General features: G+C 39.1%; 1 protein-coding gene across 1 annotated transcript in view; it reads left to right on the top strand.

The window, feature by feature from the left end:
- LOC139180332 (uncharacterized) overlaps window positions 1-25,759 on the top strand; it is a 368,615-nt gene that overhangs the window by 224,007 nt on the left and 118,849 nt on the right. Inside the window, exon 5 of the mRNA XM_070781800.1 lies at window positions 19,200-25,759. This exon is cut by the window's right edge and continues 118,849 nt beyond it. Within this exon, the coding sequence (XP_070637901.1) occupies window positions 19,200-19,373 (174 nt within the window). The 3' untranslated portion in view covers window positions 19,374-25,759. The remainder of the gene's footprint in view (window positions 1-19,199) is intronic.

The raw sequence follows: 25,759 nt of genomic DNA, 5'->3' as shown, positions 1-25,759 counted from the left end.
ACCACAGTTCGAAAGCATCAGTTTTAGTTAGCCTAGGATATTTTTGTCATCAAAAGTTTATAGCCCTGTGGTTATACCATCATGCCTAGGGCAGGCAGTTGGTAGACCTAGAGATAAGCAGGATGGTAGAAGTGGGGAAAAGAGAGGGGAGACCAGAGGAATTGGATATTTCACTCCTGTGAGGACCCAGGAGTTCCATAGTACCTCTCTAATTTAAGAAAAGGCTGGGCAAAATTGTGTTTACCTTTTGAACAGCCCAGTGTATGTTTATACATGTGGATGTTCATATACATGCTTGCATTTCAATAGCTGCCATTTGTTAAGCCCTTGTAGGCCGTATGCACTGTCTCATTTAGTGCTATAACCATGGTTTTTTATTGTGGTGACAGAGTACATGACCAAATCTTTTATCATTAGCAAAGTATAATGTGTCTCTGACAAATTACTTTTGGTAAATGTTTTAATTCACAAAGGTCTTTTGCACAAATCTATGTATGTGTACACCAGGCAAACTTGTCAGAGATTTTGCAATGGACAAAAAAAAGATTACTATGTGTCTTATCAATGAAATGTTACCTGAAGCCTTCTGTATTCTTTCTTGCAAGTTATCTAATTTTCTAGAGGTGTGTGTGTCTTTTGTTATCTTTAACAAGGTTGCAGAAAACTGATGGTAAGACAAATAAGTTTTGTCTTATGGAGACTTAGTCGACATTAACAAATCTTCCTTATGGAAAAGGCCAGTTTAGTATCTATTTTTTGAATTATATTATATGAATTATTAGTATATATAAGACAAAATTGTTCTTATGTATGTATCTGCTCTTTGACCTGATTCTAACATCATATTGGTTCTTTCATTATTTTAATGACTTGTATAAAACCTTTGAAATACATTCATTTTATATTCACATACGAATTATCATTTGAACATTTAAAAAGATTATCCTTTAACTCATGTCATCCTTATAAAGCCTTATGAAAATATGTTAATATAACAGATGAGGAAAGTTCAGTCAGTGGATGGGATTAGGAACCCCTAATCATCCAGTTGATCTGGATGAATAGTTAGGAGTTTTTGGTTATGCTGGATCAGAGGATCTGGAACTCAGGCAATTTAGAGTGGAGGCTCAGAGAGGTCAAAGCCAGATAATTGGCACAAATTCAAAACCTGGTTCTAGGATGGAAAGGAAAGTGTCAAAGACTTAAACAAGCAGCAGGTGTGGGACATAGGGCAGATGAACTGAAAAGTTTGAATCTAGCAAAAGGGTGAAACAATCAGAAGCCCATGATCCAAGTAGAAATCTGACCAGACAGCATGTGTTGCTTCCAAAAAGTACGTCTTGATATGGCGTTTTAGCAGTCTTGTGTCAGAGTCATTCTGTGGTCCCGTGGCAGCAGGAAGCAGCCCCATCAGGGGCATTTAAACTAAGCATAAAATTGGAAACATCTGGCCCAGTGAAGGCGCTCATGGGTTGAGGCAGGCAGGGACTCCTGAAACCTGCGTCAGGACAATGGCCTTCAGCTGGGCTCAGCTGCAAGGAATTGCATTGATTTTTTTTTTTTTCCCCAGAAAACTGCACACATTCCCCAATTCCCCATGGAGCTGACATTTTCTTAGCACCAAATTAATCAAACCGTGTTCAAAGTGAAAAAAACTTTTCTGGTCAAGCTAGTCTTAGTCTCTTGATAGTAGCAACTATTACCTGGTCTTTTTAATTTTTTCCCTGACTTTAAAGTACTCCTGAAGTTATGTTTGCCGCCTTTCTAATTTGTAAGCTAGATAGGTAGCTTGATAGCTTTTTTTTTTTTTTTTGGTAGGTTTTTGTTTTTTGGGATTTTTTGGCAACTTTCATTATCTGCTACAATCAGGAAATGGTGATGTTTTGGAAGTAATTTATGAAATAGTGGTGATTTGGTAATTACTTTTTGGGGTAGGACAATCTTTGTGTTAAAGCAGTCCTTCTCACAGCTTTGATCAGTTACATTACAAAGGGAAAAAGTGATTCCAGATTTGGCCCTGCATGGCTGGTAAGAATCTGTGAATGATAGTTTTAATACAAGACGTTGAAAGTGACTTGGGTGCCTCATTCTGCACCATTATCCAAGGATGCAGCCACTGTTTTACATTAATTTCTTGTTTTAACTATATAAAATCTTGCTAAGTTAGCTCATCATGATTAAAATGAACTTTAATCAGAACTGTCATAAATTTGCTAATTATTTTGTGTGCTCAGGTTTTAACCTCTGCTCAGAACTTCAAGCTTCATTTAAACTCTAGGGTGTTTAGTACAAGTATAACTTTTCCCAATCTTCTTTAATCAGAAACCTAAGTAGCTAATAGCTAACTAGTAGATTAGCTTATTAGTTTTTTGCATTACATAATGTCTATTTCAGGAGAAGGCAATGGCAACCCACTCCAGTACTCTTGCCTGGAAAATCCCATGGACGGAGGAGCCTGGTGGGCTGCAGTCCATGGGGTCACTAAGAGTTGGACATGACTGAAGCAAATTAGCAGCAGCAGCAGCAGCAGCAATGTCTATTTCATTCCTATATATGCTGGATGTCTCTGTACTAAGTTGTTTGCAATGTGATACAATTTATTCTTATCCTGTGATTTGACTCACAGATTCCCTAGAACTCAGGTTATGTAGACACAGTGAAGGTCTCCTGTAAAGAAGAAAAGTAACCCTTTTATAACTGATACGCAAAGAAACTGATAAGAAGTCCCTGGTTATTCATAGGTATGATTTATATTGCCCCCAAATAGGTGGAACTTGGCTGTACTCATCAAAGGACTGTAACTTCTTTTATTTTCGAAGTAATGGATTTTGTAGACAATAATGGCTGATTTGCTACAGAAACATTGTGCTCATGTATCATGATCTAGTTTGTGGATCAAATTTTGAAAAAAATATTTAAGAGAAAATTGCAAAATGCAAAAAGGATTAAGACTTTTGGGTTAGGGTATGAATTCAGTCAATTTAAAACATATCACTCTATGTGTAATTGAAAGTTATTCACTCAGTCGTATCCAACTCTTTGTGACCCCATGAACTGTAGCCCACCAGGCTCCTCTGTCCAGGGAATTCTCCAGGCAAGAATACTGGAGTGGGTTGCCATTTCCTTCTCCAGGGGATCTTCCCAACCTAGGGATTGAACTCAGGTCTCCTGCATTGCAGGCAGACTCTTTACCAACTGAGGCAGCCTGGTGCAATTGGTCTGTTAATATCTAAAAACTGTTTTTGATATAATTTTTACCAGAGGGTGGTCATATCATATAAATTTTCAGAAGGACAAGTTTTCTGTTTGCCAATCAGTATGATTTGTGTGTGTGCATTCACTACTCAGTCGTTTCCGACTCTTAGCAAATCCGTGGACTGTAGCCCTAAAGGCTCCTCTGTCCGTGGAATTCTTAGGCAAGAATACTGGAGTGGGTTGCCATTCCCTTCGCCAGGGGATCTTCCTGACCCAGGGATTGAACCTGGGTCTCCTGCATTGCAGGCAGATTCTTTAAATGACAATAAACAAAAATACCATAATAAGTAACACAAGAGCCTGTGCTTTTACTGGAGCAGTTTATGACCTATATAGCAAGGCAGACTATACAGACAAAAAATTCAGAGGAAAAAATATTCAAGGATTGTTAGTATTCTAGAAATTGAACGCAAATTGGGAAAGCATCTTAAAAGATGTCTTGGTTGAACATTTTTTTCTTATCTTTGTTTATGTTACTCCTCTGAAATAGCTCCTAATTGGGTGATTTCTTTGCAGCCCTGTGCGTGGTTTGGAATGAGAACGGTATTTGAAATTGATAGGTCTGAGCTTGAATCTTAAATCCATCATTTTGTACTGAATTATGTGATTTTGTGTGTGTGCTTGTCTTAACATTGCTGACATTGAGGCCCACAATCAGAACACCACCTATCACCTCATGACAAAGAAATTTCAATAATCTCATAACTGCTTGGCACTTTAAACCCATCTTCCTGATCCTGCACACACAGCCTGGGCTTTGAGGCATCCACATTTCCAGGGGTTGTCTGTGATATTTATTTATTTTTTAGCTTTGTTGAGTTTAGTTATTTTACAGTGTTGTGTTAGTTTTTGCTGTACAGTAATATGAATCAGCTATATGTATACATACATCCCCTCTTTTTTTGAATTTCCTTCTCATTTAGGTCACCATAGAACACTGAGTGGAGTTCCCTGTGCTGTACAGTAGGTTCTCATTAGTTATATATTTAATACAGACGGAGGAGCCTGGTAGGCTGCAGTCCATGGGGTCGCTAGAGTCGGACACGACTGAGCGACTTCACTTTCACTTTTCACTTTCATGCACTGGAGAAGGAAATGGCAACCCACTCCAGTGTTCTTGCCTGGAGAATCCCAGGGACGGCGGAGCCTGGTGGGCTGCAGTCTATGGGGTCGCACAGAGTCGGACACGACTGAAGCGACTTAGCAGCAGCAGCAGCAGCAGTATGTATATGTCAGCCCCAATCTCCCAGTTCACTCCCCACCCCCTTCTTCTGTCTTTGGTGTCCCTGCTTTTCTTCTCTGTATCTGTATCTCTATTTCTGCATTGCAAATAGGTTCATCAGCACCATTTTTCTAGATTCCACACATATGTGTTAATATATAATACTTATTTTTCTTTTTCTGACTTACTTCATTCTCCAGGAGAGTCTCTAGGTCCATCTGTGTCTCTGCAAATGGCACAGTGCGTTCCTCTTCATGGCTGAGTAATACTCCATTGTATATATGTGCCACATCTTCTTTATCCGTTCCTCCACCGACGGACATTTAGGTTGCTTCCATTTCCTGGCCGTTGTAAAAGTGCTACAACAAAGATTGGGATGCATGTATCTTTCAAAATTATGGTTTTCTCTGGGTATATGGAGTTATCGTTACGATTCTCTGCCTTCGCTCTTACTGTGGTGAGGCAAAATAAAATTAACATTAGACTGAGCTCTTTGAAAGCTTTTATACCTTGTGTCTCAGTGCCTGAAAGGTGCCTAGAACATGATAGATGTTGTATATACATTAGTTGACCAACTTTGAATTAGAAAACCTGGATAGATACCCAAGCTTGTTTTCAGCTAAGTGTCAAGCCTCTTCTGAGAGAATTGGTTTAGAAACATCACAATTTAGAGTGAGAGATAACTTTCCTATTGGTAAAACGAGGGGCCGAGGCAAGATACGTTTCTCCAAGATGTCTTGCAGTTGTATTAATGAAAAATGATTTCTCCCTCCTCCAAACCTCTGTAGCCTATTTTCATTTACCCTTCCTTTTTATTAATGTTTCAGCCCTGGCTGGACTGTAAGCCCCTGCGGTGCAGGGACTTTGTGTGAACATGGATTGTATTTCCTCTAGCACCTGCCTGGAGCCTTAAATATACAAGGCACGCTGGGAGCTTTTGGTGAGTGTTCGGATGGACAGTGGGGCTTGTGCCCCGAGGCACTTTGTTAGCCTCTGAGCTGGGGCTTGTCATTCTTTAAGGTCTCACCCAGGGCACTGGGTCTGGGCAGTGGCACCTCTCAGCTCCTTAGATATTGCAACCTTGCTTTTCTTTATTCTCCTTATGCCTACAGCAAGAGGGAGGCAAGAGAAGCTTTTCTGTCTTCTCTGCCGTCTGCACGCAAGGCTTTTTAAGATGAAGGGGGAGACGCTTCGTTTCCCCTATTGGAGGCAGGAGAGAATCTGGTGGAGAGAAGGCTCGGAAGTGAGCCAGCAGTGACTTGGGGAAGCCTTCTCGTGCTCCCCAGAATCTTGGGGCCAGGCTTTTTTATCTTCTGGATCAGCTACAAATTATCAAAATGCCCACAGGCATCATAAGGCAGATTTGCACGTTGATTTGGATAATTAAAAGCTGTTTCCAGCAACAAGTTTGTATTCAAGCCATTGGCAGTCTTCAGGTGAAACAGTCTTCTTATCATTAGGGTTAATTCTAAGAAGCTGAAGAAAATGGGTTTGCAAGCTTTGAGACTAGGGGTTGGAAGGGAGAGGAAAGCAGTAACCAAATAATAACTAGTCACTACCAGTCTGCCAGGCCAGGCCACTGTGTGCAATGGACCCCAAACAAGCCTGATGAGAAGCCCCTTTTGGGGTACACATGCTCAGGGCTCTCTCCCTGGAGCTTCAGATGCAGGGGTTCTGTGGTGGGGTGGGAATTTGGCTTTTTAACAAGCACTCCCAGGTGATCCTGATGGTGAAGGTGAGAAACGCTGCCTATCCTTAGGTATTTAAAGAAGCCAGTTTGCAGCGGTCGTGTGGGAGAGCGCAGGTTCGAATGGAGGCCGGAGCAGTGGCAGTATAGCCCTGGTCCTCATCACACCACGTGAAGTTGGGGCTTGCTGTTTTCCCCATTGTGGAAGTTTGCTGATATGTGCCATTTTATTTGAAGATAGAAGTAAGTGAATTTCTCATAAATTATTTGATGACTATATCAGAAGCTTCCAGCAAATGTGAAATAAATTCTCCCCCGATTTCCTTCTTGTCCTGGGCTTTATATTTAAATTTGGCTCAGGCAGCCTCTAGAGTGGTGTGGTGGTGAGGTATTTTGGCTACTCAAATTAATTAAACAAGATTTATTAAGATTCAGTAGGTTCAGGTCTTTGCCAGGCAAAGAAATGATGCCTCTTAGGCTTCACAAACTCCTTGAGATGTAGTATTATTCTCATCCTTATGGTGAGATGGGCAGGGAAGCACAGAGAGATGACCAGCTGGCTTGAGGTCACACACCAGCCGGTGAGTCCCTGGTTTGGGTACCCTCTGCTGTGTGCTGGGGATGGTGTCTCCAGTAGTTGCTCTGTGTGTACCCTTGGGATTCTTTTTTATAGAATACACCTCTCTCTCATTTCTTGTTAAAAAATGGTTTTTTATATTGGTCTGTATTTTACAACTTACAAAGTCCTTTCAAATGTCAAGTTTTATGTGATCCCCACAACAATCCTGTGAGGCAAGATTTATAAATGAGAAAACTGAGTCTTAAGAACGTAATGACTTGTCCAAGAGTGGCAGTTAACCCTTTTATTTTACTTATCTTTAAAAGAATTAAGTGTTCTGCATCAGTTTAGTTCAGTCACTCAGTCGTGTCTGACTCTTTGTGACCCCATGCACTGCAGCATGCCAGGCCTCCGTGTCCATCACCAACTCCTGGAGCTTACTCAAATTCATGCCCCTTGAGTCAGTGATGCCATCCAACCATCTCATCCTCTGTTGTCCCCTTCTCCTCCTGCCTTCAATCTTTCCCAGCATCAGGGTCTTTTCAAATGTGTCAGTTCTTCACATCAGGTGGCCAAAGTATTGGAGTTTCAGCTTCAGCATCAGTCCTTCCAATGAATATTCAGGACTGATTTCCTTTAGGATGGACTGCGTATGTAATAAATATATATGGCACAAGTTTCCATCGGTACAAAGAATAATGGTAAAAGCCAGCTGCCCAAGTATTACTAGCCACCATGTTGCCTTCCCCAGAAGGAAAGCCAGCGCTGGAAGCAGCTCTGCAGACCCTAAGCTTGTGGTTTCCCCACTGCTCTGTAGCTCCCTCCAGTAACTTTCAGGAACCTTCTGTCTGTAGTTTTCACTGTGGTTTGATTACTCAAGGGTCTAATATTTTCACTGCAGCAACTTAGTCCTATAGATAAAATAATACAGTGCCTCTTGCTTTGACAATCTTTTCTCACCATCCCTACCCACCCCCAGCAGGCACTGATGTATGGAACATGTACATTCAACTGTGGGTGGTCACAAAGAATTTTCTTCCACAATAAAAAAAAAGGGATGGGGGTAATGCTGTTCTTGTCTGCTGTGACCATTGCAGACATTAGGAAAATATAGACAGTGGAAAGATAGGACACTGAAAGATGAACTTCCCAGTCCAATATGCTACTGGAGAACAGTGGAGAAATAACTCTAGAAAGAATGAAGAGATGGAGCCAAAGCAAAAACAACACCCAGCTGTGGATGTGACTGCTGGTGGAAGTAAAGTCCGATGTTGTAAAGTACAATATTGCATAGGAATCTGGAATGTTAGGTCCATGAATCAAGGTAAATTGGAAGTGGTCAAACAGGAGATGGCAAGAGTGAACATTGACATTTTAGGAATCACTGAACTAAAATGAACTGGAATAGACGAATTTAACTCAGGTACCATTATATCTACTACTGTGGGCAGGAATCCCTTAGAAGAAATGGAATAGCCATCATAGTCAAAAAAAGAGTCTGAAATGCAGTACTTGGGTGAAATCTCAAAAATGACAGAATGATCTCTGTTCATTTCCAAGGCAAACCATTCAGTATCACAGTAATCCAAGTCTATACCCCAACCACTAATGCTGACATTGAATGGTTTTTTGAGAACCTACAAGATCTTCTGGAACTAACATCCAAAAAAAAAAAAAAAAAAAAGATGTGCTTTTCATCATAGGGGGCTGGAATGAAAAGGTAGGAAGTCAAGAGATACCTGGAGTAACAGGCAAATTTGGCCTTGGAGTACAAAATGAAGGAGGGCAAAGGCTAATAGAGTTTTGCCAAGAGAATGCACTGGTCATAGCAAACACCCTCTTCCAACAACACAACAGAAGACTTTACACATGGACATCACCAGATGACTGATACTGAAATCAGATTGATTATATGCTTTGCAGCCAAAGATAGAGAAGCTCTATGCTGCTGCTTCTGCTAAGTTGCTTCAGTCGTGTCCGACTCTGTGCGACCCCATGGACTGCAGCCTACCAGGCTTCTCCATCCATGGGATTCTCCAGGCAAGAACACAGGAGGGGGTTGCCATTTCCTTCTCCAATGCATGAAAGTGGAAAGTGAAAGGGAAGTTGTTCAGTCATGTCCAACTCTGTGCGACCCCATGCACTGCAGCCTACCAGGCTTCTCCGTCCATGGGATTCTCCAGGCAAGAACACAGGAGGGGGTTGCCATTTCCTTCTCCAATGCATGAAAGTGGAAAGTGAAAGTGAAGTTGTTCAGTCATGTCCAACTCTTAGCGACCCCATGGACTGCAGCCTACCAGGCTCCTCCATCCATCCAGTCAGCCAAAACAAGACCAGGAACTGACTGTGGCTCAGATCATGAACTCCTTATTGCCAAATTCAGACTTAAATTGAAGAAAGTAGGGAAAACCACTAGTCCATTCAGATATGATCTAAATCAAATCCCTTATGATTGTATAGTGGAAGTGACAACTAGATTCGAGGAATTAGATCTGATAGAGTGCCTGAAGAACTATGGACAGAGGTTCATAACATTGTACAGGAAGCAATGATCAAGATCATCCCCAAGAAAAAGAAATGTGAAAAGGCAAAATGGTTGTCTGGGGGGGCTTTACAAATAGCTCAAAAGAGATGCAATAAAGGCAAAGGAGGAAAGGAAAGATATACCCATTTGAATGCAGAGTTCCAAAGAATAGCAAGGAGAGATAAGAAAGCCTTCCACAGTGATCAGTGCAAGGAAATAGAAAAAAATAGAATGGGAAAGACTAGAGATCTCTTCAAGAAAATTAGAGATACCAAGGGAACACTTCATGCAAAGATGGGCACAATAAAGGACAGAAATGGTATGGACCTAACAGAAGTAGAAGATATTAAGAAGAGGTGGCAAGAATACACAGAAGAACTATACAAAAAGATCTTCAGGACCCAGATAACCACAATGATGTGATCACTCACCTAGAGCCAGACATCCTGGAATGTGAAGTCAAGTGGGCCTTAGGAAGCATCGCAACAAACAATGGATGGAATTCCATTGGAATGATGGAATTCCAGTTGAGCTATTTCGAATCCTAAAAGATGATGCTGTGAAAGTGCTGCACTCAATATGCCAGCAAATTTGGAAAACTCAGCAGTGGCCACAGGACTGGAAAAGGTCAGTTTTCATTCCAATCCCAAAGAAAGGCAATGCCAAAGAATGTTCAGCACAATTGCACTCTTCTCACATGCTAGCAAAGTCATGCTCAAAATTCTCCAAGCCAGGTTTTAACAGTTTGTGAACCATGAACTTCCAGATGTTCAAGCTGGATTTAGAAAAGACAGAGGAACCAAAGGTGACATTGCCAATGTCTGTTGGATCATCAAAAAAGCAAGAGAGTTCCAGAAAAACATCTACTTCTGCTTTATTGACTATGCCAAAGCATTTGACTGTGCGGATCACAGCAAACTGTGTAAAATTCTTCAAGAGATAGGAATACTAGACCACTTTATCTGCCTCCTGAGAAATCGGTATGCAGGTCCAGAAGCAACTGTTAGAACTGGACATGGAACAATAGACTGGGTCCAAATTGGGAAAGGAGAATGTCAAGGATGTGTATTGTCACTGTGCTTATTTAACTTCTATGCAGAGTACCTCATGAGAAATGCTGGGCTGGATGAAGTACAAGCTGGAATCAAGATTGCTGGGAGAAATATCAAAAACCTCAGATATGTAGATGACACCACCCTTATAGCAGAAAGTGAAGAAGAACTAAAGAACCTCTTGATGAAAGTGAAAGAGGAGAGTGAAAAAGCTGGCTTAAAACTCAACATTCAGAAAACTAAGATCTTATTATCCAGTCCCATCACTTCATGGCAAATAGATGGGGAAACAATGGATGCAGTGACAGACTTTATTTTCTTTGGCTCCAAAATCACTGCAGATGGTGGTGACTGCAGCCATGGAATTAAAAGACACTTGCTCCTTGGAATAAAAGCTATGACCAACCTAGATAGCATATTAAAAAGCAGAGACATTACTTTGCCGACAAAGGTCCATCTAGTCAAAGGTATGATTTTTCCAGTAGTCATGTATGGATGTGAGAATTGGACTGTATAAAGAAAGCTGAGCACCAAAGAATAGATGCTTTTGAACTGTGGTGTTGGAGAAGACTCTTGAGAGTCATTTGAACTGCAAGGAGATCCAACCAGTCAAACCTAAAGGAAATCAGTCCTAAATAGTCTTTGGATGGACTGATGCTGAAGCTGAAACTCCAATACTTTAGCCACCTGATGCAGAGAACTGACTCCTTGGAAAAGACCCTGATGCTGGGAAAGATTGAAGATGGGAGAAGAAGGGGATGACAGAGGATGAGATGGTTGGATGGTATCACTGACTCAATGACCATGAATTTGTGTAAGCTCCAGGAATTTGTGAAGGAAGGGAAAACGGGCGTGCTGCAGTCCATGGGATTGCAAAGAGTTGGACACGACAGAGCTGCTGAACTGAGGCAGTGGAAAGAGCTTTGGAATAGAGCTTCTCTATGTTTTCATTCAACCAGCTGGGCATGATCTTGGACCAATTACCTGATCCTTTCTGATCCTCAGTCTCTTCCTCTGTGAGATGTTGGATGGATTTTGAGGAGGAAATGAGATTTATGAGAATAGGTCCTGGTTCTCAATACCTGTCCCCTTAGTCACATGAAATCGTGTTAGAAGTGCTTTTCCCCCTGGTTTAACCAAAAATGCTTGATATTTTTTCTTGTTCACTGGGCTTCCCAGGTGGCACTTATGGTAAAGAACCCTCCTGCCAATGCAGAGATAAAAGACATGGGTTCCATCCCTGGGTTTCGAAGATCCCCTGGAGGAGGATCTTGTTCACAGCCATCCTTATAAGCATTTACAAGAAAGCGGTGCTATCTATGTGTGCGTCTTTTTTCAGCATGGAATTTGGTCCTTCAACTCTTGGATAGAGGTGACCTATCAGATCAATGGCATCTCCTGTGTGGTCACCCTAAGAAGGTTCCTCCCAATTTCTCCATTTATCTTGACTGTGGCTCCCTATTTATTGCTTTATCCTTGCCTTTGTGAATTTCACTCTAAGGACTGTTGAGCACATTTATTGGCTTCTTTGCTTGATGTTGCTTATCTCCCTCATTAGAATGTAAGCTCCCTTAAGGTAGAGGACGTATTTACTTTATTCACTGGTGTTTATCCAGTAGCAGCACAGTGCCTGGCACTGGCTTGGTGCCACTGATACCAGCTGCTTTCTTTGACTTCTAACCGTAAGCAAGATAGAATGAGTGACTGAAAACACACACACACACACACACACACACACACAACGCAGTGTTGAGAGTTGCAAGTTAAGTTTTATTTCAGGCAAAGTAAGGACTATAACCCTGGCAGACAGCATTTCAGACAGCTCTGAGAAACTGCTCCAGAGAGGTAGGGGGAAGGTGAATATATGAAATTTCGGTGAAGGGAGAGTACGTGCAGTTAGTCACATATTTTTGAAGAGGGTTGCTGCTAATCACGAGGATCGGACCTCACCATGAAGGATGTCAGTGCTTTTCTAGATAAGGAGATGCAAGAATTGGGCTCATAACATCTTCTGAAAATATCTGACCATATGAGGACCTGTTCTGCCAGTTTTTCCCAGAGCACAGAGTGCCTCATTCCTGATCTCCACCCTGAACTCCTTTCAGAGGGTGCTGAAGGTCACCTGCTTTAGCAGCTCCTAATTTGACCCTTGTGAAGCAGACAGCAAAGCACACATTTGTAGTTGGCATAAGGAAAGATAAATTTCTTACTTCTCACTGCTATAGGCATGAATCTTGAAGCTATTTCCCTGAAGAATAGAACTCAGTATTGATAAGGGACAGTAGTTCTAAAGTAACCCTGCTGGTCGTGAACCACTGTATACACACACAGCCTCGAGTAAATTCCAGGCACTGATTAGCTTAATAATGACATAATTACATTAAAGCAGTTTATTAACATGAACTCATGAAGCATTTTTTCTGGGCCTTATCTATCACTGATTTATTTAGAAAAATATATTTCTCATCTTTGAATGGTCTACTATGTGAGCATAATTATCCTTTCTGGAATATCAATTTTTATAAAAGTCTTCATTTTACTTCCCTTCCAAGCCAGACCAGAACCTGCTTAATGTGTACAGGCTGGAACCACTGGGGAGTGTTTATGGCCAATACTTCCTGCAGTCACACTTTGTTCCCCAAGTAATGAGAAAACTGGAAAGTGGCTGATAAGTTGATTTAATCATTTCTGCCCTTGCTTGGCCTATGACGTCAGCTCCTTTCTAGAAGTATTCATACCAGCCTTAATCCATAAGGTGTAGCATAATACATAACCTATTGTAGGCTCCTGGTCAGAATGTTTTAAATGAATGAATGGTATTTATTTCATATTCTTGTTTATTGTTAAGCCTGTTTAGCATTAAGCTCAACATATTCACATTTATCCAATGGCAATCGTCTTTTTTTCTCCTTTAAAAAAAAAAGGCAATCTTGTTAGTTTAGAGCCTATTTCAAGTTAGTCATCAACCACTGGTGCTGCTCCTGACAATCAGTGTTGACACTGTGTATGGGATATCTGAGAAGCAGCTCGTTAGACGCACTGTTCATTTATTTGCTGTGTGTTCACCAAGCACAGTTGTGATGGAGCCAGGTTGACATGGTTATAAGCGACTTGGAAACCTGTCACCAGTCTAGTGATGTGTCTCATCTTCCAGTGGCTCCATTTTATTCTTTCACTTGGAGAGCTTTTTAATGCGTAAAGTTCCAAGAAAAGAAGACCCTGGAAGGATAGCCACAGTGTAAGGTTGAGAGGCAGTAAGGGAAAGCATGGAGGTCCTTGTGGAGGTTTTGTGTTTTCTTTTTTCATTTCAGACTTGAAGGAAGAGAAACCACTCAAATAGGAAGGAACCTACTTTGGAGGCATTAAAGGAATGGATCTTGGGATTTTCACTGTAAGAAGTAGCATTATTACTCTGAAGATCAGGAAAATCATCCAGCAGCTACACACTCTAATTTTTGTCCGAGGTGTATGAGCTCCATTTTAGCTAATCCTCTGTTCCTCTGCTTTGTTGTCTTTTTTTTTTTTTTTGTACAGATTGTCCTTTTCTTTCACTTTCACGTGGCTCCACCACATGAAACAAAAATGTATAAAAAGAGGAAGCTAAGATGGATTGAGGCGTCTCATCTGCGGTCAGCCCACCTTCACTCCTTGAGAGTTTACTGTCCTTTGTTTGCCTAATAAGACTCTGAGCTGTAACTGAGCTATAATACTGGTCTGCCGTTTCAAAGCATTGCTGCAGCAAGACAGAACTGAGGAAACATATCTTGATTTGTCTCCTCCCCCCTGAGCCTGCCCTATGCAAATTGGGCTATCCACAAAGGGGCATGTTTGTTTCACCTGAGGTTCTCACTCTGGTCCGTGGATTTCCTTTTGTTCCATTTTCATGGGCTTTGCCCTTTCTTTGTCTTTTAGCCACCACCATTTTGACTCCTTTTTTCCTGTTCTAACTACCTAACGTTATCATGTACCATCAGAGCAAATAGTTAACTGCTTATGAAGGAGAGTCTTGACTGGTAGTTGACCTTTTATGTTTAAATGTTCTCAACTAGTTTTTCAGGTCTTTGAGAGCAATGACCATGTCTTATCCTCATGCCTAGCAGAGCATCTCACACTTAGATAGGTCCTCATTTATCTATTGAGTGATGTTGAGCACCACGTGTAGGGCAAGTACCATTTTTGATGCTAGAGATACAAATGAGCTGTTCTAATTATTATCAACAATTTAATGAAGGAGGCAGGTACAAAATTTAGTGAGAAACACTACAATTGAAACATCAAGTTTTTGTTTTTAACACTAACAATTCTTCATGATTAGAAAGTTTTTAAGTGCAGATTTTTAATGAAAATTAGCAAGCGTGAATCATTTAAGTTATGAAAAATTGTTCTTCCTTATTGTTTCTATGTTTACCTTAGGTAAATTCCCTGGATCTCCCCCAATTCTGTCTACCATGACTGTTATTTCCCAGCTGTTTCTGCAGTACTTAACTGCTTGGTATTAGTATATATACTGTGTAACATATATTCCAAATAATAGAAAGTTTTTTTATGCCTAACATTTCTCTGTTCTACATCAAACCATAGCATCCAGTGATATTGTTATTTAATACATAAACTTTTATTCCCTCATTGATTTTTCCAGATTGTCAGAAATCTTTAAAAGAATCCCTCTCCTATTAAACTAAGAGGCTAAGCACATCTAAGCCAGGAAATTATTGATAGTGTCCTAAGCCAACAGCAAAATTGTTTCTATTACATTGTAATAAATAATTTATTTTTTTTCTTAAGATTTTTTTTCCTCCTGTGGAAAGATCTTTTTGCTATTTCCTCAGTGTGAAAATAACCCCTGGCTTATACATCATGACACTTTTCCCACTTGGTGGTAACTTTAACATTTAAAACCAGTAGGTTTTTTTTCACTAATTGGATAAGCATTCCCTTTCAAAATTCTTTTAGTTTAAAAAGAAAGTACAAGGAATATTAGCATTACTTAATACAAGGGCAAAAAGAACTTAAAGATATGAGTGTTGGTTTTTAATGACTGCATTAAGACACCTGATGCAAAATGATGCCCTTCAATTCTGTTTTTGGTTTTGTTTCATTTACATCCCTATCTCTGGAGAGGTGAGGATGACCTTTTAAGAAATAGGATAAGATTTGATTGATGTCTGCATGTTGTCTTAATGGAAAGAAAATGTGAAAATTCTCTGAAACCACTCACATGTACCTGGGTCCAGAAAAGGTGATTTCCTTGGGTGTCATCCATTGATGACATTGAACACCCTATGACTCTATGTGGAGAGCTGGTAATGGTTTTAGACTGGAGATTACTCCAGGATGACTGTTTGTCTTGATCCAGTGGGCTTCCCTGGTGGTTCAGCCGGTAAAGAATCCACCTGCAATGTGGGAGATCCGGGTTCGATCCCTGGGTTGGGAAGATGGGAAGGCATGGTGGAAGAACATGGCATGGCAACCCACTCCGGTAGTCTTGTCTGGAGTATCCCCATGGACGGAGGAGCCTGGTGGGCTGCACTCTAAGGGGTCACAAAGGGTCAGACGCGACTGAGTGACTAAGCACACAGTGGGCCTAAGTTTGGTGATATTGGTGGTTGAGAAATGTTTTAGAAATTCTGTCACTACCAGGGATATTTGAGTTCCTCTTTGGAAAGGAAAATACTCTGTATACTACTCAATTTACAAAATCTCCTGCCATTGAAAAAAATGGGCTTCACCACTATCCTGCTGATTGTGTGAAGGTTGGAAGTGGTGGATAAAAAGCAGAAGGGCAGTCGGGGATTAGAAACTGGGTTTATCATCATAATATTCTGCAGGAATTGAGGTTTGGTTTCTGGAAGTATCTGCTTAAAAAGAAGCTGGAGGCCTTGTGCAGTTATCTACAAATGCTTTGAAAATAATATTCTGAGATGCAAATTGCTATTTGCATGAAATAATTCTCATGTTAAAAACGTCTCTAAGATGCCTTAAGCAGTTACTTTAACTGTTGCTGCTAATGTCTTTTATTATGCAGTTTGGGAGTGGAACTTTGTTAGTAGGACAAAGCATAAATACATTGGTGCTATTCCTCCAGACAACAATCACCTTTAGAATATTGTGGAATTCACACAAAACACAATGACTTTTGGAGCTGCTTTTCCTATTATTTAACCTCCTTGTCTTCTCATATTCCCTCTGTAATTTCCCAACAACTAAAAATTATAGCCATAGTAACAAAATGCCCATCCCAGACATAATTTCTCAAAGGCTGGCATGCTCTTGCTAACAAATTAAGGGCAGAAAAGAGAAGAGATAAGAAAGTTTGGACAGTGTTTATTTTTATTTGAACTTAAATTGGCTTGTAAATGAATATGTATGCTTAATTTCTCTCCAGAGGGTTCAGGTGGTATCCAGAACAGTCAACATGTGTGGGAGAGATCTAAAATACGAATCTATGAAAGAAGGGAGTGACTAGGCCTGATAAATGTTATTTTTTCCCTTCTAAAAAAAAATGCTCAGTTAGACAAATATGTCATGCTATCCTTACAAAGAGGAGGTGGTCAGTCATGCAGTCTGATGCGAGAAGTTGGTCTTGTGGTCTGAATACCTGGCCTGGAATTCCAGGGAATAGCCCTGGAAGCCCATGTTGACCTGAGCTTCTCATGCTACATTTCTAAATATGTTATCTGTAAAACAGGAATCTTTTAAGAGTATTTTTACTAAAGTTAGTTTAGCTTACATACATGAAAATGCTTACCATTATACTTGGCACTTACCAGTAATCAATGAATTGAATCAGATCCTTTCTATGACTGGCCTCATGAGGGTCGATAGTAGAGGGGAAAAAAAAAACACACATGTCAGAACATTCAAAGAAAGTCTTTGCTTTAAAGACTTCAAAGACTTCCTTCAAAGACTTTGCTTTAGAACATGGTATGCATATTCAAGGGATACTTGATGTATAGGTATCTTTGTACATCCATATCCATTTATCCATCTACCTATATATACCAGCTGTCTGCCCTCAGTTATGTCCAACTCTTTGTGATCCTCGAGGCTGTAGCCTGCCAGGCTCCTCTGTCTGTGGCATTCTCCAGGCAAGAATACTGGAGTGGGTTGCCTTTTCCTTTTCCAGGGAATCTCCCCAACCCAGGGGTCAAACCCATGTCACCTGCATTGGCAGGTGGATTCTTTGCCACTGAGCCACTTGGGAAGTTGTATCAGCTATCAGAATGCATGCTAAGTAGCCTCAGTCATGTCTGACTCTTTGCGACCCTATGGACCATAGCCCTCCAGGCTCCTCTGTCCATGGGATTCTCCAGGCAAGAATTTTGGAGTGGGTTGCAATTTCCTTCTCCAATCAGCTATCTACCTATCTGCTTATTTATTAATGTGATAACCTTAATGAAAGCAAATGTTTTATAAGGGTAGATTTTATTTTCGAAGGTGTTATTTGGTACTAGATGAAGGACAACTCCCCTAGGTAATAGTTTTTAGCAAAAACAAAGGCTACCATAATGAGACCATTGTCCTGTGGAATTCATGTCTGAATATAGCTCCAAAAAAGGGTTCTTAAACTACCTAGAGAAAAGCTACCGCAGTGGAGTTAAGCCCATAGCTTTCATGTAAGGAATACATTGAAAGATACCATTGAGTATAAAAGGCTCTATTAGGTATATGTATAACTTTATATAATTTAGATACCAGGTATTACTCCAAAGAACAATCCTTAAACTTTTGTGATGCCAGTCTAAGGACACATGGTTTGATACTTGTAAACTTTGATCCATTAAAGCATTTTATTTCTATAAAGCATTTATTGTTAATAGTTTAAGGGAATAATGTTCCCTGTCTTACAGAAAACAGCTTGTAAAACCACAGTATTGTCATTTTGATGCTTTGTGAAGTGCACAATTATAGGCTCTTCTTCAATCTTTCAGTAACATGTCAAAATGAATCCTATGAGGGAAAGAACTTGATGTCTTGACTCAGGAATCTGTGAAATCTGAGTTCATAATAAAAGAAAAATATATCTTTATTCTTGCTTTGTCACTTCTGGCCTTGTGGCTCTGAGCAAGTTTCTTAAATTCTGTTTCCTCCTGATTTATAGAAAATGAGAATAATACTAATTCTTGCCTCAAATAATTGTTAAAAATCAAAACGAAATAGTTCATACATGTGAGATTCCTTTAAGCTTGGCACGTGAGATGAAACTTATAAGCTATTACTGTGGTTTTAGATAGATCTAGATGTGGTTTGTTTACATTTGGTTTTGTTGTTTTTATTTCTATGTCTCTGGTGCATCGGTGTTTGGATATTTCCTATGCTTTGAGACAAGAGGAATATTCATGCTAAAACATGCATTCTTAAGTGCATAAGGGCAAGATTCTTCAGGATAGCAAATAGTGATGGTGTTTGCTGTTCTATTTATGGCTCTTTTAACTGTCAGTTGCCTAGGAGATCATTGGCAACATCCCAGCAATAACCAGCAGCATTTTATCCTATAAAGAAAAAGCTGCAACGGATCTATAGACAACTATTAAATACCTCTTGGAGAAACACCCACAAGATCTTTTTCTTGAATAGAAGCTAATAGATTTCTTTCTCCGTTGCCTGTTCCATTGTCATCTCTCTCTAACCCACTATAGAGGAATTGGTCATCAACTCATCATAAAGGAAACAGTGACTGTGATTCTGTATCCACTTAACTTACACCTGTTAAAGAACTTATTGATGGGGGGAGGGGACCTTCTATTTCCAAATGGTGTTATTAAAGACCTGAAGGTTATATTTGTCTTTTTCTTTGTCACATAATCAGCTTTAAGTCAAAGCCAATTAGTAGAGATGTAAGGAGATAATTGTGCCTCCATGATTAGAGAGTTTTAACCCTTTTGCTTTTACTTTTGCAGGTAAGTGAACATGGCATTGGACATTGCTCATTCGTTGTATTTGCTGTCTGGCCTTTACGCATGTTGCCATTTTACGGACTAAAACTCAACAAGGCAGTTAAAAAGAAATATGCAGGTACTGTGGAAACAAGTGAAGGGTGTGCTCTGAGAGATGGTAAGTGTTGTCTATTTTAACCTTACCTCATGATACCAAGCTGGGCAACCCTGCCCCCTTTACCCCTCCTCCCAGCAAAACTGGCTTTATTGGTTTAGTAATAAGCATCTCTAGCCTGCATGGCTGAAAACTGAGATTCATTTTCAGGACTGTTGGATATGCTATAATGGAGGACAGTTTTTACCAAAAGTCTGAAATCATTTAGCATTGTTAGCGTTTTAAGTAAAACTGTGTCACAGTGTGATCTATTTCACATTTGGCCAGTTTAGAATGAAATGTGGTGATACTACAATGATGTAATTGTTACAAAATGGTCTTTGTAGCTCAGAGAAATGAAACTGTAGGCTGAATGAGCCTGAAATCCCACCCAAAGTGAAACATTCTAAATTAGTGATAGTTGCCTAAAGTCTAGAGTATTATTAGATCACTTTTTTGAATTCACAATTGTAAATCAAAGAAGTGTAATTGGAGTTTCCTTTTTAAATATTTGAAGACCGTATTTACTATACTGTTCAAATATTACATCTATTTTAAGAAGGGAATTTTAAAGCATTGTAAGCTAAATAGAAATGAATTCCTATTCAATTCACTCTTGAAAGGGTGTACTGTCATTTAAGACTTTTAAATGTATTAAGTAACTTTTTAATATTACAGGACTGTTATAGCTAAAGTTTTAAAATATTTGCACCGTTAATTCTCTTGGAGTGAAAAGTGCAGTGATTTTTGTTTTTTTGCTTTTTGAGACTGGGAGTTTGGTTTACTTGCTAGCCATTTCTGTCTGCTGAAAATGATGATGAAAAAAATCATCATCGGGTTGAAAATTAGATCCAGAAAAGATGTGTTTAAATAGAAAGAGACTTCTTGTTTTTTGTTTTTTTTTTTTGCAGTATTGTTGTTTTTGTTCTTTCCATTTATTATTGAAAAACACTTACTGTATAAAAGTGGTTTTTGAAGAATGTGTTAGTGTATTTTCAGGTTGACATACTTAGAAAATACCTGACTTCATTGGCTTCGTTTTATAGCTTTATCTGTAGTAAGTTAATAGAAATATTGTCGTTATCTGTAGAAATTTCTCTTTAGAGAAACTCAATGTTAGGAGTATTCCAAATGCTAACCTACTTCAATTTTTTTTTTCTAAGAATGTTAGATTTTGTGTATGTGAGGGTGATTCTTTTAATTCTGAATTGTTATGCTACTATGACACATTAATTTTGGGGGATGATTAATAGAAAATAAATTCTTTCAAGCACCAAGTTCTATACACTTGACACTTCCAAACAGCCAATTTTTAATGCTGGATGGATATATAAAAATCTCATTTTCTAATGGTGGTCATTTTCTTCAGTGAAGTGTTATCGTTCACACTTGGGGAGCTATGATTTATAAATAAATGGAAAGTTATTTTCTTTAATTTATTTGCAGCCTAACTACTTTGACTGCTAATGGGAAACATCCTTTAAAAAAGGACATAAAAATTGAACTTTCAAAATGAGACCTTGACAGCATTGGGAATGGGTTTCAGAACTGTGAAACCTTTAGTTGATCTAATGGATTCTTAAATCTTGTATGTTGTCTTATTACTGGTATATGCATCAGAAATAAAAATCTCAGTAAACATATGCTTTTGCGCAATAAATCAAATCATATTATCAGTTCCTAATATCACAGATTTCACTGGGGAACTCCTAACCACATGAGTTTTCAATCTGATTAGAAGCAGTCATGTCTGCATTGCTGAATTGTTGAAATCTAGAGCCTTGGATCTTGGGGGAGATGGAAGTTTCTTTAGAACCATCTGAGAAGCTTAACAATCACTTAAAATACTTGGTGAATTTTGCTCTTTTGTTTGGAGTGTATGGTTTACACTGTATCATCTTGTCAAGTCCTAGAGGATGTCGCAGCCATGTCTTTCCATTTGATAGAAGTTGACAAATAACCCAAGTTGTTCATCTTAGATGAGCTTTTTAGAGGCTCTCTGGAACGGAGTGGTTTTTATTTGCAACGTGTGTCATTAGCACAGTCCTTAAATGGTCATGATGGCAACGGAGCTGCCTTTCTTGTAGGAGCTGAATCATCATGGTGGCTTTTATAAAAGCAGGACAGTGCCTTCCGTTATTAAAATAATGCACTGGATGGGGAAGGAAATCGTTGTATTTGTGTATTTTTCTATGTCAGGGAGCATTCTCATCAGTTTCATTCTTTACATTTGAAAACATGAAGTAATCACCCAGTCCCTTTTCTGTTCTGCAGTGCTCTTCTGAAGAAATGGATTTGGGGAGGTTACTGTGAATATGAATAGTTGCTTAATTGCAAGAGGAAACTTGATCCAGGTGGCTGTAGAAGTAGGGTGTTTTTGAGGGCTGGCTGGACGAGTTTGAACTTAGATACTCACCTTTTCAGTGTGGTAGGTTACTTGATTAGTTTAGGATTATTTTTTTTTTCCACTGGAAATGCAGAGTTGTACTTATATAAAATCAAAAGATTTTTTTCTGAGCCCTCTAAATTTTTTAGAGTTTTCTTGTATAGATAACTCAACTTTGCCGACCCCCAGCCCCAGACTGGAAGATTGTGAATCAGTTGGCATGGTGTAATTTTCCCCCTTCTTCAGCTGTAACTCTGGACCCTGCCTCTGACTGACAGATTTTTCATCATATGTAACTGTGCATATTACATATCAAAGAGCTACCAGTAAGTTTAGCAATGTCAGTAAATATAAGGCCCAATATCAGTAAATATAAGGCCAGTCACACAGAGGTTACAAGAAATTTAAGGTGTTTTTTCCTTGTAACTTTCCAAGAGGAATAGCTAATGCTTAAGCTGAGCAATAATTCACCCCCATGAGTTAAATATTAATGACAAATTAATGGAAAATCTTAGTGGACAAAACAATAAGAAATTAACATTGAGCAAGCTGTAATATAAATTTTTAGTCTGTAGATAAAATATCAGCTCTTTAAAACATAATTTTATATACCTACCTCTTATTGTCAAAGATCAGGCATTTTATAATTCATGTTGATTTAAAATGTACAGTAGTTGTATTCGTTTAGAATTTAGAGTCTCTTTAAAACTTTACAAATTTAATCATACACAAGAGAAATCATCGAATGAATCCTGTTATCCCAGATTCAACAATTACCAACATTTTGCCATAATTGCTAGTGTATTTAGACAAGAGGATGCTGAGGCATTTTTTTTTAAAAATTCAGACATCATGTCACTTACTCAAACATTTTGTGCTTGTCAAATAAGGGGAACATTTTCTTTACAGTAGCATCATGCCTAGAAAATGCATAATTCTCTACGTACTCTCTAGTACCTAATGTGTGTTTGAACTTCCCATGTTGGCTCAAAAGTGACTTATTATAGCTAGTTTGAACCTGGGTCCAAATTAGTTTCTAGTTGTTACATTTGATTATGTAATTCAAGACTTTTAAAGTTTAGAACAATTTTCTATTGTTACCCCTTACCTTCTTTCCTGCAATTATTGACAAAACCTGGTCAGGGGAATGCAAATTGATACAGACACTATGGAGAACAATATGGAGATTCCTTTAAAAACTGGGAACAGAACTATCATATGACCCAACAATCCCACTCCTGGACATAGACCCTGAGAAAACCATAACTGAAAGAGACACATGCACCGCAGTGTTCGTTGCAGCACTATTTGTGATAGCTAGGACTCGGAAGCAATCTAGATGTCTATCAACAGATGAATGGGTAAAGAAGTTTTGGTACATATGTGAATGGAATAATATTCGGCCATAAAAAAGAACATGTTTAGGTCAGTCCTAATGAGGTGGATGAACCTAGAGCCTATTATACAGAGTGAAGTAAGTCAGAGAGAAAAACAAATATTGTATATCAACACATATATATATGGAATTTAGGAAAATAGTACTACTGATGGAGATGGAGAGATAGACAACAGGCTTGTGGACACAGTGGAGGAAGGAGAGGGTGGGATGAATTGATAGAGTAGCGTGGAAACATACATTACCATAAGTAATAAGGGAATTTGCTGTATGTTGCAGGGAGCTCAACAGTGCTCTGTGACATCCTAGAGGGGTGAGATGGGAGGGAGGTTAAAGAGGGAGGGGACGTGTGTATACCTGTGGCTGATTCATGTTAATGTATGGCAGAAACCAACACAATATTTTAAAGCAGTTGTCCTCCAATTAAAAATAAATAAACCTGGTCAAGGTTCATGTAGACTAGTCTACATTCTGAATATTTCTGCTTTTATCTAAGTGGTATCCTTTAATTTGTTCTTCCATCCCCCATACTTAAAGGATTGTCTATGTTCAGTTTTAATATTTTCAGCAAGAATATTTCATAGATGAGGCTTTGAAAGATGCTCTTAGTATCCCAACCTCATTTCTTAAATAACTAACCTCATTTCATTTTACTCTTCAAATGGACTTTGTTATGGTAATATTCAAAAGTAATTTCTTTACAGAAAGAAATGTGTCCTTGCCTGTTAAGTTTTCTTCGTAATTAAAACCTTTCAGAGTGAGTCTTTGACTTCAGTTAGTTGACGCATGAGATACCAGAAGCAGAGTAGATCCTATAATTTGTTTGGCCATGCATAAAGAAAGCTGCCATCCCATGTCTGTCATAAAGCACATGACCATCCAGTCTGCACAGCTGCCCTCACACTGCCCTGTTAGCAGTTATCCTCATGCTCTAGAGAGCTCTGAGTGACACAGACCTGCCATTTAGATCTTTGATGTCCACCAAGGTTTTACTTGCATTGCTATAGTAAAAGCTAATATTTTTAGGTTTCAGGATAAACATCTAATGCATGTCATTTAGGAGTAAAATAGATCACAAGAACGCATGACAAATGTTTGGTTTGCTTACAGTCCTTGCTAGATCTGTTTTGTTTCCTGTATTTCAATATTTAATTCAATATTTCATTTACTTCTATTCAGCATGAAATTCTCAAAGTTAGGATCATTCTTTATGTGCTTTATAGAAATACGTATCAAAGTGAAGTATATCACATTACTTTGGTCCCAGTGGGCACCACATGAGGATATTTTGACCTCAGATGGATATCAGATCTGGGGAATATTGTGTGAGTCTCCAGACTCCTGACTCCTGAGGAGCTGCTTAGAAAGACCTAGTCCTGTTGTAGAAGTGGGGGAACTTTAAACATAGAATTTGAGATCTAATGGGAATATTGACTCTGGTTTCTGATAAGCTGAGTTATATTAATAGTGCCTGCCCAGGGCCCACAGTATGTGGGAGGAATGGTGGATTAGGAGTAGAGACCCTGAGTTCCAGTCCTCAGTTTCAGGCAACAGAACAGGGTGGGCCAGAGCACAGGCTCCAGATTCATCAGCTGAAATCACTGCTCTTGCACATGTGTTCTTAGGAAATGAGCTTGACATTCTGAGAAACCTCGGTTTCTTGTTCTGTAAAATGGTGATAATAATAGACCTTGGCCTTACAGAGTTGTTAATGAGGATTCAGTGAGACAATCCACATAAGTGCTTACACAGTTCCAGTCCTTCGGAAATGATCAATAAAAGTCATCACTGCTGTTCTATTATTGATGGTGACTAATGGTTATTTTCTTCATTAAGAAGTTCATAGCAAATCCTGGCAGAGAAATATAAGTTGTACTCTTGGTTTGTATGGTTCTTTAGCTAATAATTATTTCATTAAAAAATTATTCTTTGTATAACAGTCCTTTAATGATGAAAACTAAATTTTAAAAGTTTAAAAACCAGCACATCAACAGAAGCATAAGTCACCTATTTGCTAATGGTTGATTTACTTCAGTAAAGATGGATGTAAATTTTCCAATATATAAAGTCATACATACAAGGCTATATACTTAAGAATGCATATGTAATTGTTTTTTTTCCCTAACAAACCCATCTGATGGACCATTTAATTATAGTTAGAACAGCTAACTAGAGAGCTTTCAAATACTCTACCAAACATTTTCTGTAGATATTTCATTTAATCTTTATTACCATCATGTAGTTTGTGTCATTATTATCCCATCTAACAGATGAGGAAACTGAGGCCCAAAGTCATACTGCTGGAACATGGAAGATCCAGGATATGTCTCAGGTCTGTCTCACTCTGGAGCCCTATGTTATCTTCTCTATGCACTCTGCTTTTTGGAACCTATTGTCATTCAAGGGACTTCTTATTGGCTCATGTTTGCTGATGTGATATAAGTGTGATCCTGAGAGAAGAGTAAATGTTTGCATCTTGTGGTCTGAGAGTCCCGGTTATGCCTGGGACATGACAGTTCTGGTACCTGGTTACTGTCAGCTCATCCTTGCGGTGTCCAACAGCTTTGCCACTTTAGCTAAGACCTTTATGCCTGGTCAAAAGTTCTAGAAAAAGGATTTTCTGTGATTTCAGTTGAATTGATATTCTG

This window comes from Bos indicus, chromosome 28 (assembly GCF_029378745.1).
Source record: "Bos indicus isolate NIAB-ARS_2022 breed Sahiwal x Tharparkar chromosome 28, NIAB-ARS_B.indTharparkar_mat_pri_1.0, whole genome shotgun sequence".
Classification (NCBI taxonomy): domain Eukaryota; kingdom Metazoa; phylum Chordata; class Mammalia; order Artiodactyla; family Bovidae; genus Bos; species Bos indicus.
The sequence above is the reverse complement of the archived record's forward strand: the minus strand, read 5'-3'. Positions and strand labels throughout refer to the sequence as shown.